General features: G+C 40.6%; 1 protein-coding gene across 4 annotated transcripts in view; it reads right to left on the reverse strand.

The window, feature by feature from the left end:
- ADGRB3 (adhesion G protein-coupled receptor B3) overlaps positions 1 to 15,273 on the reverse strand; it is an 811,989-nt gene that overhangs the window by 303,355 nt on the left and 493,361 nt on the right. For all 4 annotated transcript variants that reach the window (XM_083177264.1, XM_083177265.1, XM_083177263.1 and 1 more), the window contains one exon: positions 477 to 623. In XM_083177264.1, coding sequence (XP_083033390.1) covers positions 477 to 623 — 147 coding nt within the window. The remainder of the gene's footprint in view (positions 1 to 476; positions 624 to 15,273) is intronic.

Genomic DNA, 15,273 nt, shown 5'->3' on the forward strand with positions numbered 1-15,273 from the left:
CCTGTACTTTCAATGCTTAGTTAACATTTCTAATTGGGTAAAACAAGTTAATAATAATTGGGGAAAACAATATATATGTGTACTTAATTATACTATATGTGTTAACTGCAAAATTAACATTTATTGATATCTACCAACTGTCCTGATTTTTGTGGGATATTTCCATTTTTGGGGGGACTGTCCCAGTGCTTAGCTTCGGAGACAGTGGGACTGTGGTATGCCAGCAGCTCACAGAGTGCGGAAGCATAATTCATGCTAAGCCTTGCCCCTTTTGACATGACTACACCTATTGTTCATGTCTGATATTTAAAAGGGCAATGCTCTCACTAACTAGCCATGGCTAAAATCATTGCCCATTTAAATACTGGACATTAACCAAAGCACATGGTTTTACAATTTATCACTTTGTGTATAAACCCAATACTCTTTAAGACTCTAGTCCTCACGTGGTGTAAAATGCAGTAATGAATGTATACCTGATGGCATCGGAGTAAAGATGCTTTTTGGTATCACCACCTTGTCCTCTGAGTTTCTTGCCCAATCTACCATTCCTTTCCTGCCTCTCATGGGGAAGGTGATATCAGTAAGCACTGATGATGCCGGCAGCTTTTGAATACTAGCCACTGAAATGGTATAACAAAGACAATTTTATTAACCTTAAATAATACATAATAATAGATTATAAAACATTATTTTCATTTTAAATTCTCACATAGTCAGCAATGACATCTGATAAACTTTAAATTAAGCAGAACATAAATATTCCATAAATCTCATATTTATCAAGATGAAATGTCTTGGCTTACGTTTGCATGTTGCACACTCTACACTTGAGTGAAGATATTAACTATGGTTATAATAAAGCTTAGGGTTATACAGAAGACATAACAAGTAAGGGCTTAGCAGCACAACTTGTTTAGATCCGAATTTGAAATGATTTGAAGTGGCATTGCATGGATGAAATTCTGTAAACTGCTCTTGGAGACAAAACTGTTATAATCGACTAATGAAGCATTGACAATGTGTGTGTGAAGCCTGTAACACAGTAACTTCAGAGCAGTTTCTTATTCCTGTGGTCCACACAAAAGGCCAGTCTCATGCATGTATAGGGTTACCATGTGCCTCTTGAGAGGATGTGTCATCCTACAGAAACGAGTAAATTTACTAAGACAGTAGTTCTATAGAAGATGGAATTGTACTCATAGCAACCAATGCACCTTCTAGAAGAGAATAAATAGAATCTGATTGGTTGCTATGGTAAACATCCCATCTTCAATAGAACTCCCATCTTAAAAAATGTACCCGCAAGTCTTCAATTGCTTTTATAGATTAATCAATATCTATAAATCCTATATTTAATTTATGCTGTATGAATAAAGTGTATATATGTAGTGCAGGTGTTCTCAAACATTTTTGGATCACGGCGCTCTTGAGCATCAAAACATTTTCCAGGCACCCCTAGGCCAATTTTTAATTAGTGATAAATTCAGGAAAAAATATTAAATGAAGAAAGTTTGTTTGTCAGCATGATATCAAGGACAACACTGGTTTCACATGTTATATCTATAATAAATGAATAATACATTTAATTTTAATTGGTCCTGGGTCATCAACTCAGGGCACCCCTGCAAGTGTCCTGGGGCACTCCAGGGTGTCAGAGCACACATTTTGGGAACCAATGAAGTAGTGTCTTATGAATTAAAATAAATATTATAGTGCAATAGTTTACTCTATGTACTAGTGGGTACTTGTGTAGTTTCATGGCGGCAGGCTACACTACATTTTCAGCATAGGCTAAGCTGCGTTGTCAGCGTAGCCCAACGGCTGCCTAGCGTAGTCAGCGTAGTGTCCCCATGGCAGCCCTGCATAGTCAGCATAGTGTCCCCATCAGGCAGCGTAGTCACCATACTGTCTCTGTGATCTGCAGCTCTGTCCCCGGCATCCATCTGAAATTGTATATGGTGGTACCCAGTTCAATATGCATCTGGATGGCGGACATCCAGGGTGCTAGCATCACTGCTGGCCACTGGTGTTATGAAAAATTCACCTGTCTCACGGGATATGCCATCAAAGAGCCACTGCTGAGGTAGGACACGTCCAACATGATTCTTGCGCTGGACAAATAGACTTTCGTCCACCTCAACAATTATGCCGGGTCCGCCAATCCGACGTTGGGGCTGCGACATAAAGTCGGATACATGCCTCCCGCTTAAGATTGTTATATATCACAGTGGTTTTGTATGAAATCATGAGGTGGCACTCATAAAATGGAATGCTTGTCAGCTCCTCCGCCTGAACCGTAGAAGGGTCAGAAATGTCAGGTGACATCCGTGAAACCATTGTACGGCCTGGAGACTGAAATTCTTCTCACAGCTTCTTATGTGGCAGCGCCACATACGCTCTTTTACATTGAGCCTCATAGGATGCCCGTTGACACAGGTCTGTGTCTCTGGAAGCAAGTGGTGGCATTGTAAAAACTCCACCGACTCCTCCTCCATCTGCGGCAAGTTGAAAAGGGTTAATGGTTTGGCAGCCAAAACTGATACAATGTAATAAGTGGTGACACAATGCTGACTGACTACGCTAACTGCGTAATGCTGACTGAATATGCTAACTATGTAAGCTCCGGCTAGCCGCGGACATACTGACTATGTTGACTACACGCTAACTGCGTAACGCTGACTGACTACGTAAGCTCTGGCTAGCCGCGAACATACTGACTACACTGGCTGCGGGAACACAACACTGATACTGACAGGGACACTGAATATGATAACTACGCTGGCCATGGGAACAATACGCTGATTCTGAAATTGGCCGCGGGTACACTACGCTGATTCTGACAGGGGCGCTGACTATGCTGGGTGCAGGAACACTACTCTGATTTTGACAGGGACACTACACTGATGACATAACTGCTGCCGTGAAACTACACTAGTACCTAGTAGAACATAATGGCGAATGCTAAGTTTGATAGCACTTTTAGGTACAGTAAACCTACAGTATAGGGGGGTATAGAATCCTGGATTTCGAACGTCGGACCGTTCTGACAGTTAAAATCCTGCCTCCTTTTCGTCCTGCGTGAAAGTTTATCGACAGGTGGAATTCATTGTTCCGCTTGTCGACTGGCAAAAAGGGGACGTGTTGGCGTAAATGGCAGTGGATTGTCGAGATCTGGCCGTGAACTCAACAATCCACGTCCGTTTTTGGGCAAAATGAATCCGAATGGTTCTAGCAGTAGGATACATTTAGTCAAACTGCTTCTTCAATTCTGTAGGAAATGACAGCATTGAATAGGCTTCTGCTGCTATTCCCCTTGTCGGAAATAGCAGCGGAGATTGACTACCACCCACAGTTGATGTCCCCTTTGGGGTTGGTGCTTAGAAGAGTATGAAATGGTCAGTGAGCATTTTCCTGCTGATCTCAAAATGGAACACTAATCGGAAAAAGACATATGCAGTGAACTTCGAGTGGCAAATTGATAAACCATTGGTACTCATTTTCACAGTCTTTAGATTATTTTTTAACATTCATTTTAACCAAACATCAGAGAGAGATAAAGTGGAAAAAGTATCAACCAATCAATGACTCACTGTCACTTTGCAGGCTGAAAGGTTTGATATATCTCCACCGGTGGCTCATAGAACAGGCATTTTAGCAAACAAGGGCTTTGAAACTTTAAATAATGAACTGTGCAAAAATCTGCTTTTATATCTATTATACAACCATTCTATTACTTGACAAGTGAATATGAGGAGTGATAGATACACACATAAAGATCACTGACTTTTATGGAGACAGAAGTTGAATGCACACATTTGCTTTACAGAAGCAGGCAACAGAGCAAGGAAGGAGAAACAAAATATGCAAAGTACCCATGTTACCTGACAGCTTATCACTCTATGGGGAGCAATGAGCAATGCTCTCTCATGATCGTGTTAATGATGCATACAGAACATCCTACTCTCCACTCTTGAGAGAAGACTCAGCAACCCAGATTTGTACATACAGATGTAGCAGTGATCATCTTTGCTGCTGAGAGTCTTATTTGAGGCAACGATGGTGTGGCCATTGTGCCCATGCCTATGATGCGTGCACATGTACTGTATGCATGGCCATAGGAATGAACGGGCAGCATACTTAGTTGCAGCTCGGTTTACTAAGAAACACACATTGTTCAGCGCAGTATGTGTGCCCATATGCCAATGCCGTGGGTAAGATGAGCGAGGCTAGACAGATATATTCACTGTACACAAGTGTAAATGTTGCATTAAAGTACAAACTCTTAAAACTGTAGACCCCTTCTTTCCATACATAATCAGTTTTACAATTTGCTACACAAGTACAAACTTGTGTAGCCTCATGACATAAATTAATCAGGAGAGTGAGTGGACAGAGCCAACAAATAGTAGCCGGGCCATCAGAAGGGCAGTGAAAATGGATCTATTGCCCGATGTTGACCTGGTGACATCTGTTAATGGATCTAGCTGACTAAAGAGGTGCATGGATCCCCTCAACCTGGGTAGACCTTTTTCCTGTAACACCCACAAGTGCTGCGCATGTTATATAATTGCAACCGTGGCTGTCAGTGGAGCACAATACAGAAGAAACAATTGGGGAAGAGAGATGCAGTGCCATATAGACAGGTTTGAGAACACAGAACACACAGACATATTGTATGGTGGGATGTAAGACAAGAAAAGTAAAATGTGTAGAATAATCTAAAGAAAAACATATGTTGTGAGATAAAGCACTAACACTAAACAAGCAATACACAGCCAGATGAAATGCATGTCAGACCGACAGACATTTGTATCTGGTAGCCTGAAACCCAGCAGATATCATGGGCATATTCTCAGGAGGGCACATGTACTAAACCTTAGTGAGCGATAAAGTGGAGAGAGATAAAGTACCCACCCCCAGCTCCTAATTGCCATGTCAGAGTCTGTATTTAACCCATTGAATGCCAACTTTGTTGTGAGAGATCCTCAAAAAATCTGCTAAAAAAAAACTAAACTTCAATGAATTGGCTGTATTTGTATTTATCTATATAAAAAGAACAGTCGCTGTGACAGACGCTGACATTTTTAGCGGATATTTTTAAGCTCTCTGACAGCAACGTTGGCACAAAAAAGTGTTCAATAAAATGACAGGAACTGATTGGTTGGTAGTTTATCTTCCCTTTATCATTCTCTACAGTTTAGTACATCTACCCTACTGTGAGATGTCCCTCAGTGGGGCAGATGTATAAAGCCTGGAGAAGAGATAAAGTGGAGAAAAAGTAGAAGGAGATAATGCACCAGCCAATCAACTCCTGTCATTTTTCAAACACAGTTGATTGGCTGGTGCATTATCTCCTTCTACTTTATCTCTACATTTTCTCCACTTTATCTCTTCACCAGGCTTAATACATATGCCATAGTGTATGGTCACATGATATCTACAGTAGGGTCCACCATGAGGAGAAGACATCTCCAAGTTCTCAGTGAAAGAATAGGAAATATCTTTTGGTTGACTTTCAGTGTAGAACATGTTGCATTGGCCCAACATTTTGGAAGATCTGACATGCCAGATCTGCAATGTTAGTTTAGGATTGGTCACCCACATGCACTCTACAATTATCTGGACAGTCCACCAATGCTCTGTATTATTATTCAGCTTTTAACTGTCATTTGACCGGTTTTGTTTGAAAATGAGAATTAGAAGCTGATTAGTTGGTTCTTTTTAATCTATCCACTTTATATATTTCCAAGTTTGATAAAGCTCAACCTGAATTTTGAAAGTTAGCCCTTATACTAACATTCATATTGCAATCATTACATTATTTTTCTGTATATATTCTTGGAAAGCCATCTCCAGAATGTACAGTACCTGTGTCCCAGGTCAGGTTTGGGATACAGCTACAGCCTCAGACAGAGAAGAACTTATGAGTAGCTTTACAGCCAGTGGGAGGAGGAATGAATAGCTACAAATGCCAAAGAAACATAGAATAACTTAATTCAAGAAATAATAATGTTATATGTATTTCTTTTTCTGTTTCTATTTATTATAATAATTTTGAAAGGATATGGTAAGGTATGGAAAGGTGGTGAGTGAATGTGTGCTCCTATGCAAAGGTCACCAACTGAATGTGTGGTCATATGCAAATGACCTACTTCAGCATGGATTGCTAAGTAGAGAATTCACAATCCAGGCGTTTGCCAAATGTCTGTGCATGTGCAACATTTTTATTGTGCATTTGCGGCCACAATTTGCAAATAAATATCCGTATGCATAGTAGTTGCAGTATGATTGACAGGCAGTGTTTAGGCATCCCCTACACATGGCATTTTCTGGGGTAAGGTATAACATACCGACAGTCAGGATTCCGATGGTTGCTTCTCCGACAACAAAATTCAGACTGTCAGGAGTCTGACAGGGGGCAAGCATATTCAAGCCCCTTGCAGGCTTGTTGCCCTCCCATGGACCCCCACGAGGGAATGTAGCCCATGTAAGTCAATATTTAAACTGTTGGGCTCCTGATGGTGGAGAAATGACTGCCGGTATTTCGACTGTCGGTGAGTTATTCGGCACCCATTTTCTGGGTGTGTTTATGAAAAACGAAGGCGTGTTCACTATATGTGATGCATTCCTAATTTTGCAAGGGGAGTTTATTCTTTCTTTCAGGGAGGCAACTTTTTGATTACAGGCAACTGCTTTTTCTCTAATTAGTATTCCAAGATGAAATAGGCCCATAATGTGGTGCAGGTTGAATTATGGGCAAAACAGGCAATTCAACATGTAAGTAAGGATACGTTCTACAAAAGTATCATTCATAATTAAAGATTATATAAGGGGCAGTTAAATACAGTATTTTGGGTGTCTTCAGTATTTTTTCAGTGGTTTGCACTTATTTCATAAGTTTCATAAGTAACATGGCACATAAGCAAGTATTCTGAAGATGCTCAAGCCCTTGTGTTATATCACATGCTTATTTTTGACCTGTACATTATTATTTATTCTTTTTTATTAAGTTTGTTATATAGCGCAGCATTTTCTGTTGTGGTTTACAATAGGAGACAGTGGTAAAACAAACTGGGTATTTACAGACAGTCAAAGGTATGAGGGCCCTGCTTGCAAGCTTACAATTGATAGAGAAATTGGCATTGATATAAAAGGATAGATATTCTTTATTGCATAAAGTCCACCAGAATGCAAAGGTTCCTGGTGTGCTGCATGATACGGTGGCCCAGCAGTTTGACCATGGGACAGGGGGAACAACACTGTGAAAAAGAGAAAGAGAGAATACGGTATGTGTGGCCTTTACAGTGGGGATGTTATTGGATAGGAACATTATTATATAGATTGTTCATAACCCCACTATCCACTACGCATAGTGGTGATTTTATGTAGTGTGGCGAGCCCAAAGCGTGGCGAGCCCCGCGAGGGGACGCGGATTACTGCGCTCGCCACACTATATAAAATCAACTCCATGCATACTGGATAGTGGGGTTATGAACAGGTAAAAAATTGCATCGGATCGCATCAGATCGGCCAATATATCGGCCGATATCGCATCCGATATATCGCATCCAAAATCGCATCCGATATATCGGCCTCTGTAGAACTAAATAAGTACTGTATTTTGAATTATATTTAACACAGTAAACTGTGCATTTATTTATTATTTTATGTAAACCAAATTAAAAATCATTTTAGATAGGATGCAAAAAAGTATTGTGCATACGTTTTTATATATTGTAAGCTTTCGCTTGAGCAAAGCCCTCATCAAAAATTGTTTTAATTTAGTTTGTCTAAATGGTTTGTCCCTTTTTAGATTTGCACCTTATAAAGGACAATAATAATAATAATCATTTATTTGAAATTCATTTAAATCAATAGTAGTTTGAGATATGTACAGTATCACATACCAAAAGTATCTATTTTTTATTTTTTCACTTCTTTTTCTATCTCATGGGCTACAATAATTAACTGTGCTGGCGACATGGATACAATTAGCTGCAGTTCTGGAGGTAGCAAATTGAAATAAAACTATTGCAGTTAGAAAGGTGGAAAAAAAAGTTTATCACACTGTGGAAAGTATTCAAGTTGACAGGTATAGACATGTGTTTTACAGTACTGTTTGAGCTAGAGAATTGCTCTGAAGTTTGTTCTGAAATAAAAATAAAATGTTAGTACAAATCAACAGGGATACCAGTAGTCAATGAGCAAAGCGTTCCATGGTGCCAACACAAATCACATTCAATTTATCTTCTTCCATAACAATGCTTCTCAGTAACATATGCCTGCAATAACTAAAAAGAGTTGTAACCATTCCCAAATGGCTATCTTTATTTTTGTTTTGTTTTTTATTTGTGGTTTTTGAAACAAACTCTTTTATTTTTGTATTTTGAATCAAAGTGTTATATAAATAATGTGTTTTCTTTAACTTATAAAATATGACTTTAATTACATATAATATGAAACAGTATCTTACAGACAATCATATATTTCATTACAAAAATCCAAGCCCCCAGCAGACAATTTGTATGGAACAGTCTCAGGGTCAGATGCACTAAGCTTCAAAAGTGAAAAAATTGAGTTATAAACAACCAACCAATCAGCTCCTACCTGATATTTTTCAAATACAGGGCCAGATTCTCTAAGCTTCAAAAGTGATAAAATGGAGAGTGATAAACAGCCAGCCAATCAGCTCCTGTCTGACATTTTGCAAACACAGTCTGTGACATGGCAGGTAGGAGCTGATTGGCTGGCTGTTTATCACTCTCCATTTTATCACCTTTGAAGCTTAGAGATTCTAGCCCACAGTCTGTGACAACAGTTAGGAGCTGATTGGTTGGTTGTTTATCACCATACATTTTATCACTTTTTAAAGCTTAGTGCATCTGGCCCTCTATGTGCTAATATATATGAAAAATGCATATTATAACAATGATGGGGTGTGTGCATGTGGTACAATTAAGAAGTTTTGCACAGATGAGCTACATGAATATTGAACTTGGATATAGCTGTAGCTGTAAAGATTGATTCCCTGCAATGTCCAAAGGTAAGAAAAAGAATAGTTTGGATATATATAGTTTTTGTTGTTGTGTATCCTCTCATATGTGGTATTGTATGTTGCTTTGAGAAGCTCTTCTGATGTTAGGGAGTTCAAGAAGTGGTGCACATGTAGAAAGATAAAGAATGTACAAGAGAGGCAATGGGGCTTACTTTGCAAGGTAGCAAACACATCAGCCTGGAGCCAATGTTTCAGAGGTCAAGAGCAAAGTAGATGCCTGCCACTATCCAGGGATTAGAATAACCATGGGAAAGTCTGATGGGGGAATCAGGCTTATTCCACAAAAGGAGTAAGGTAGAGTGTGAAGTGTGTAGGTTTACCCTTATTACTTTTGCGATTGTTCATGTTTTATCTTATTTCGTTAATTTATTTACCAATTATTACCTTTACTTGTAAATAATGCTGTCATGCTTCAGGTAAAAATGAATAAGCCATGGCTTTATTTTTGCTACCTTACTATAACGCTATTTTTTCTGAAGTGACTATTCATGTTCCATGGAACACTTATTGCTTGTGTTTGAATGTTTTTATTACAAGGATACTTGTGCACATTTACAGCAAATGGGCGTTCCAGTTTCGAATGTTCACATTTTGTTTCTTAAATTTATGTATTCCCATTGAGAGTGGCAAATTACTTCTGATGCTGATTCTTATGCTGACTTCTGATTCTAGTCGTATTCCTGTTGGGTGCCGGACAGCTCCCCGACAGTCGGGATTCCGACAGTCATTCCTTCGACGCCAGAATCCCGACTGCTCCCTCGTGGGGTCCACGACCCCCATAGAGGTAGAATAAAATAGGTGGCGAGCGCAGCGAGCCCGCAAGGGGCTTCATTGCGCTCCCCACGCTGTGTAGTCGGGATTCCGACGTCTGACTAATGACTGTCGGAATCCCGACTGTCAGGCTAATATACCACACCCTTCCTGTTAACACTCCAAACTGCAATTTAGCAGGGGAAAATAGGATTTTTCAACCAGGCAATCTTAAACCTCATTAATAATACTCATTGTCCTGTAAAACATTATCTTTTTTTTTTGTGTGGCTAGTTTGGGTGCTACTTAATTTATCTAGCAATAACCTCACCTTCCCCAGTTCCTCAGAGAATAAAGACAAATTGCAGAACCACACCCTAGATTCTTATTGGGAGGGAAAGGACGGGGAGGATATAAGTCTGCACAGTTTATTTATTAAAAGTTACATTTTATTGACTCCATCATTACAAATTAAAAAGCTTCAATACAAATACTCATGTGTGCATTTATCTAGTGCAACTGCTTTTTGCGTAATTCTTGTTGCTTCTTCTTTCTTGAGAACCACAACCTAGGCAGTAAGAACTGCTAATAACAATAATAATAAGAGTTAACTTATAGCAAACATTAAGTGGTTGGCATAATTATGGCCAGAAATACTAACTCATCATGTCCCTTCATCAGCAAGTGGATATCTAAAACTGAGATTCAATTCTAGGCCCTAGACTATACTGCTCCTTTTAATGTGGAACTACAAGTCTCAACATGGCAGCACCTCTCATTACAGTATATAGAATTAGGGTTTGCAGTCTAGCACCCTCCTACCCCAGTTTCTTCCATCATGATAGAATTTGTTCCATAGTTGCTATATTATTGGCATGCAGGTCTTTACACTTTTTCTAAAACATGGACATATAAATATGTCAAATGGTTGCTTCGTTAGGCAAAAATCAGTTCCACGCATGCATTTTGAGGTATTGTAAGGGAGAGGTTAGTTTAGTAAGCACAGTACCTTTCACATTTGCAGAAGGATGAGTCAAGGAAATGTATGGTGGATTAAAAAAGAGAAAATACCTGCTCAATAGTAGTTTACCACTGAAGTCAGATTTTAGCTATCCATTAACATGGAATGTAATGTTACCTCTTTAAGATCACACATTACATTATGTCGCTAATACCTTTGAGGCTACTGTATTTCATTTGTAAACTGTGGGTAAAAATTAAATTCCAGGAACTTATACATTTGCAATTTTTCTTTCACAATTTGATCACACAATTTATAAACAGCAAATATATACTGTCATTAAGAAAATAATCCCTCTGCCTTCTGTGGCAGAGGGAAAATGATCCCTCTGCCACATTGATGATGATTATTTACAGTTGTGCTCATAAGTTTACATACCCTAGCAGAATTTGTGATTTTCTGGCCATTTGTCAGAGAATATGAATGATAACTCAGAAACTTCATGGTTAGTGATTGGGTGAAGCCATTTTTTGTCAAACAACTGTGTTTACTCTTTTTAAATCATAATGACAACAGAAACTACCCAAATGACCCTGATCAAAAGTTTACATACCCCAGTTCTTAATACCATGTATTACCCCCTTTAACATCAAAGCCGGGAATTCATGGATTGAGCTGCACCCCAAAATATCCCTTTAGAGTGTTTTCCTGTATTAACCTTTTGCAGGGCCGGCTCTACCATTAGGCAGCATTAGGAAGCCTGGAGGGGCGCCACCAAGTCTGCCTATTAAAAAATCAAGGATGTCAATGAGGAATCTTGTTGGACTTAATTAAGGGGGTGGCTGTGGAACTTCTAAGACCTCACCTCCATACTTTCCCTTGAGGCATACTTCACTATTTTGCTGACACACCTTGCCAAAGCCAGGTTACTGGCGAAACGCGTTGGTGGACCAGAGGGCATCCTATATCCAGTCCTACCTACCACCCTAAACATTTGGGTCTGGACCAGCCTTATCAGCCTCCTCACCTAGTGAGCTTTTTGGCAAGCAGTCACTAATTGGTTCCATTCCTCAGGGCAGCCGTACGCCCCAACCTGGATGGAGGTTCGATACAAGTTGGAGAATACTACTCCCCAAAAAGAAACCTACAGTGGGCCCCTTGTACGTATTGGATACAAATAAAAATTGACATAAACTGCTGGATTGAACTGAGTAATTTTGGCCTTTCCACAATAAAGAGGAAAATAGGAATGGACCCAATCTATTATTCCCTCTGCCATAGTTCATATTTCTTTTAATTATGATATGTCACATTGAATTGTTATATATGTTTTAATAATGACTGTGTTTTATTCCCAATTGGCACCATCACTTTTTTAATTGATTAATTGTCCTACTGAACTTTTCAATTATCTAGCGCAGTGTCCCTTTGTTTCTTTAGGGGGGTGCGGGGAGGTGGGGGCAGGCATCGGTGACCAGCGGGGAAGAAGCGGTAACCTGGGCAGAGCTTCATCCGAGTGGTGCTCACGTGCCCCCTTCCGGTGGGGTTGCAAAGATAACATGGGCTCCATCTGTAGCTTGTTGGGGAACTGCTACTGCTGGAGTTGAATCTTCATTACAGAAGGGGACCAAGAAGACAAGTATTCAAACAACACTTTAGTGTGAAACAAGCATTTTCAAGAGGAACCAAGTATGACAGCCACCATCACTGAATTCAAGATGTCTATGTAAACATCTGCATCCAATATCCACCATCAATGCATCTGGTTTTAGACAGTTAGTTGAGGTCTTGTGCTCCTTCTAGCAAAATCCATCTTGGTTCCATTGTACCACAACAGCAATGCCTCACCTGTAGTAGGATGCTAAAACACCTTATCCTTTGCCTAGAAAGTGCCATAGTGCTGACTATTCACTTATTTACATACAGTTGTGACCATGTTTATCTTTGCCACGCCAATCAGTATTTTTGAACAAGTGGTGCTGGTCAAACTAAAGACTACATGTATGTGACAGCCTACTGGGTGAGTGTATTGCCACCAGCAATAAATGAATTAACCAATCAATCAATGGCATTACCTGGCTTCAAATACATGTTTATCAGGCCCATGTCTCTGGGTTACTTTTATTTAAACTTATGATTTAAGTATAATGAATAAAAACATTAATGCTTTACCTGGCTTCTACTATATAAATACTCTACCTCCATTTACAGTAACTTTAATGGCCTTGGGCTTCTAATCTAGTTCATGATTAATGGTAATATTCTATGGGGTGGTACAGTTTATTAAACTGACGTCCTTTCTGCCACTGCTGTGCTGTTGCTCTGCTTGCATAATTTACCTAGTCAGCTATCTGCAGCCTTTGGCCAGTATTGATGAACACAACAATGTGAGCTGTGATTTGATCAAAATTGACTGAGTGAAAATGAATACTACTGATGTTAATGATACTGTGGGTACAATAAAAATTCAAATTATATGATTTAACAGTAGATTTTTTAGAATTGATTTGAAAGAAATAAAGAAAGCAACTGGGGGTGGTTTTATCAAATTAAAAGACATTACCAAAACACTTGAGGGAGGTGTTAACCAAGACAAATCCAAAACCACAAAACTGGGGTTATTGAAAATCTCTATATGTATCAGCTGTGTATTTTATGAGACAAATAAGTTATATACAATAATAAGAAATAAAAGGTAAAAATGGAGAGCAAACGAAACCTAGGTGAATGGAATAACATATGTAGAAGTCAGTGGGGAAAGCATGACTTGCTACCAGAAGATAGAAGAATTATCCATCACCAAATTAGCTTTATGCGACTAGCTACTACCAGGGCAGTTTTTACCTATGGGCTGCACAACTGCAGCTCCTCCAGGTACAATCCGCCACTGTGCTCCAAATAAGTCTGTGGCTGGCAGTGACTTCCTATTGCAAATTGAACCTGCCAGTCACCCAATGCAGTCTCACTGGGAGGTGTTCCTTTGGTCTGGGATGTCTCTATGGGCTGCTATGGCTGCAATCCATAAAATTCTGGGCCGATATTGTGCATACTTTGGTCCCGGTGCAGTGTGCACAGTGTCATCTGCAGTGTACAAGCATCGTGACTGCATTTTAGCTTCTATGAGCTGCTGCCAAAGCGCATGTGCAGTACCAAGGAAGCTACTGTGCATGCGCTGGTCCTGCGACTGCCATGGGACCGGTTGGGATAAAAGCAGCCGCAGCAAGAACCGATGGAGAACAGCAGAGGGAATTGCATCACGACCAGCGGCAGCACCCATACATAGGCGAATCTAGGGGGTGGTCAGGGGGTGCACAGGACCACCCATTACACCCATTTTGTAGCTGAGGGATGGAGCTTTCCAATGAGCCCAGCCCCGTGTCTCTAGCCCCCTGGGAACCGTAGATACTGCCAGGCAAAGCTGGAACGTTTTCCCTATAGAATAACATGGGACCCGCTAATTCCGACCCCCACCCAGTTCAAAGGCTGCCAGTTCCCCCTTCGGCATCACTGAAGTTTGAGGTTGATCTCAGACGAACCCAAATCGCTGGGCCTTCAATTTGATACCAGGCTGGATCCATATGGGTTTATTGGTTCCAGGGATATTGAGGTTAAACCGTTTTTTTTTTTTTCATTTCTTAAATGTAATTTCATGACTGTTTATGTTCTTTGAGGGCAGATTTCTCTGAAACCAAACAGCTCAGTTTCACGGGACCAAAATCATTCGAAGCCAACTCAAAAGTTCTTCAATATGATACTGGACTCATGTAAATGGGTCAGTTGGTTCCGAAGATATAGCTGGTTGGTTAAAGGGGGGTAGGGAGAGCGGAGTGGTTGTCTCTCCCCCTCACACCAGAAAATGCAGGGACTAGGCTGGTGTATAAGGGGTCAGCCTGGGAATGTCCCTGCATGATCCTGGGACCATATTCTTGGGTAAATCCCTGAATTTTCTGTTGTGAAAGGGATATTATTTCAAACAGCCGTGACCTGCAGTGCTCTGAATACAGCCGGGCAGCCTCCTGCTCTCTGCCCAGCTGTCAATGACTGTCACCCCTGCAGCTTCCGCTCCAATTCTTCTCCCCGCTTTCACCTCAGCCCGCCCCCCTTTAATCATGTGGTGCCGGCGCCCGGCGTGCTCCCCTGACGTCACGCACAACAACAGCGCGCACGATTTTTCAAATGTCCACTCGGCTAGAGGGAACACCAGGAGGGTAGTGGGAGCGTGCTCTGCTCTGCGCTCTGCTCCTCTCACCATAGAAGCAGCTGCACCGCTCTCCATCTCTCCCTGCAGCAGCAGCGAAGGCTCATATAAAAAGTTACAGTAAGTGGCACTTTTGGGGGCATTGCTTAAGGGACGCTACAAGTGGCGGTATGTGGGAGCATTACGCATAATGTGTGGCTTAATGTGTAAGGGGCATTACGGTGTGCAGCATCATGTGTAAGCGGCATTATGTGTGCAGCATCATGTGTAATGGGTACTATGGTGCGCGGCATCATGTGTAATAGG

This window comes from Crinia signifera, chromosome 3, assembly GCF_055691185.1.
Source record: "Crinia signifera chromosome 3, ASM5569118v1, whole genome shotgun sequence".
In the NCBI taxonomy this organism is placed as follows: Eukaryota; Metazoa; Chordata; class Amphibia; order Anura; family Myobatrachidae; genus Crinia; species Crinia signifera.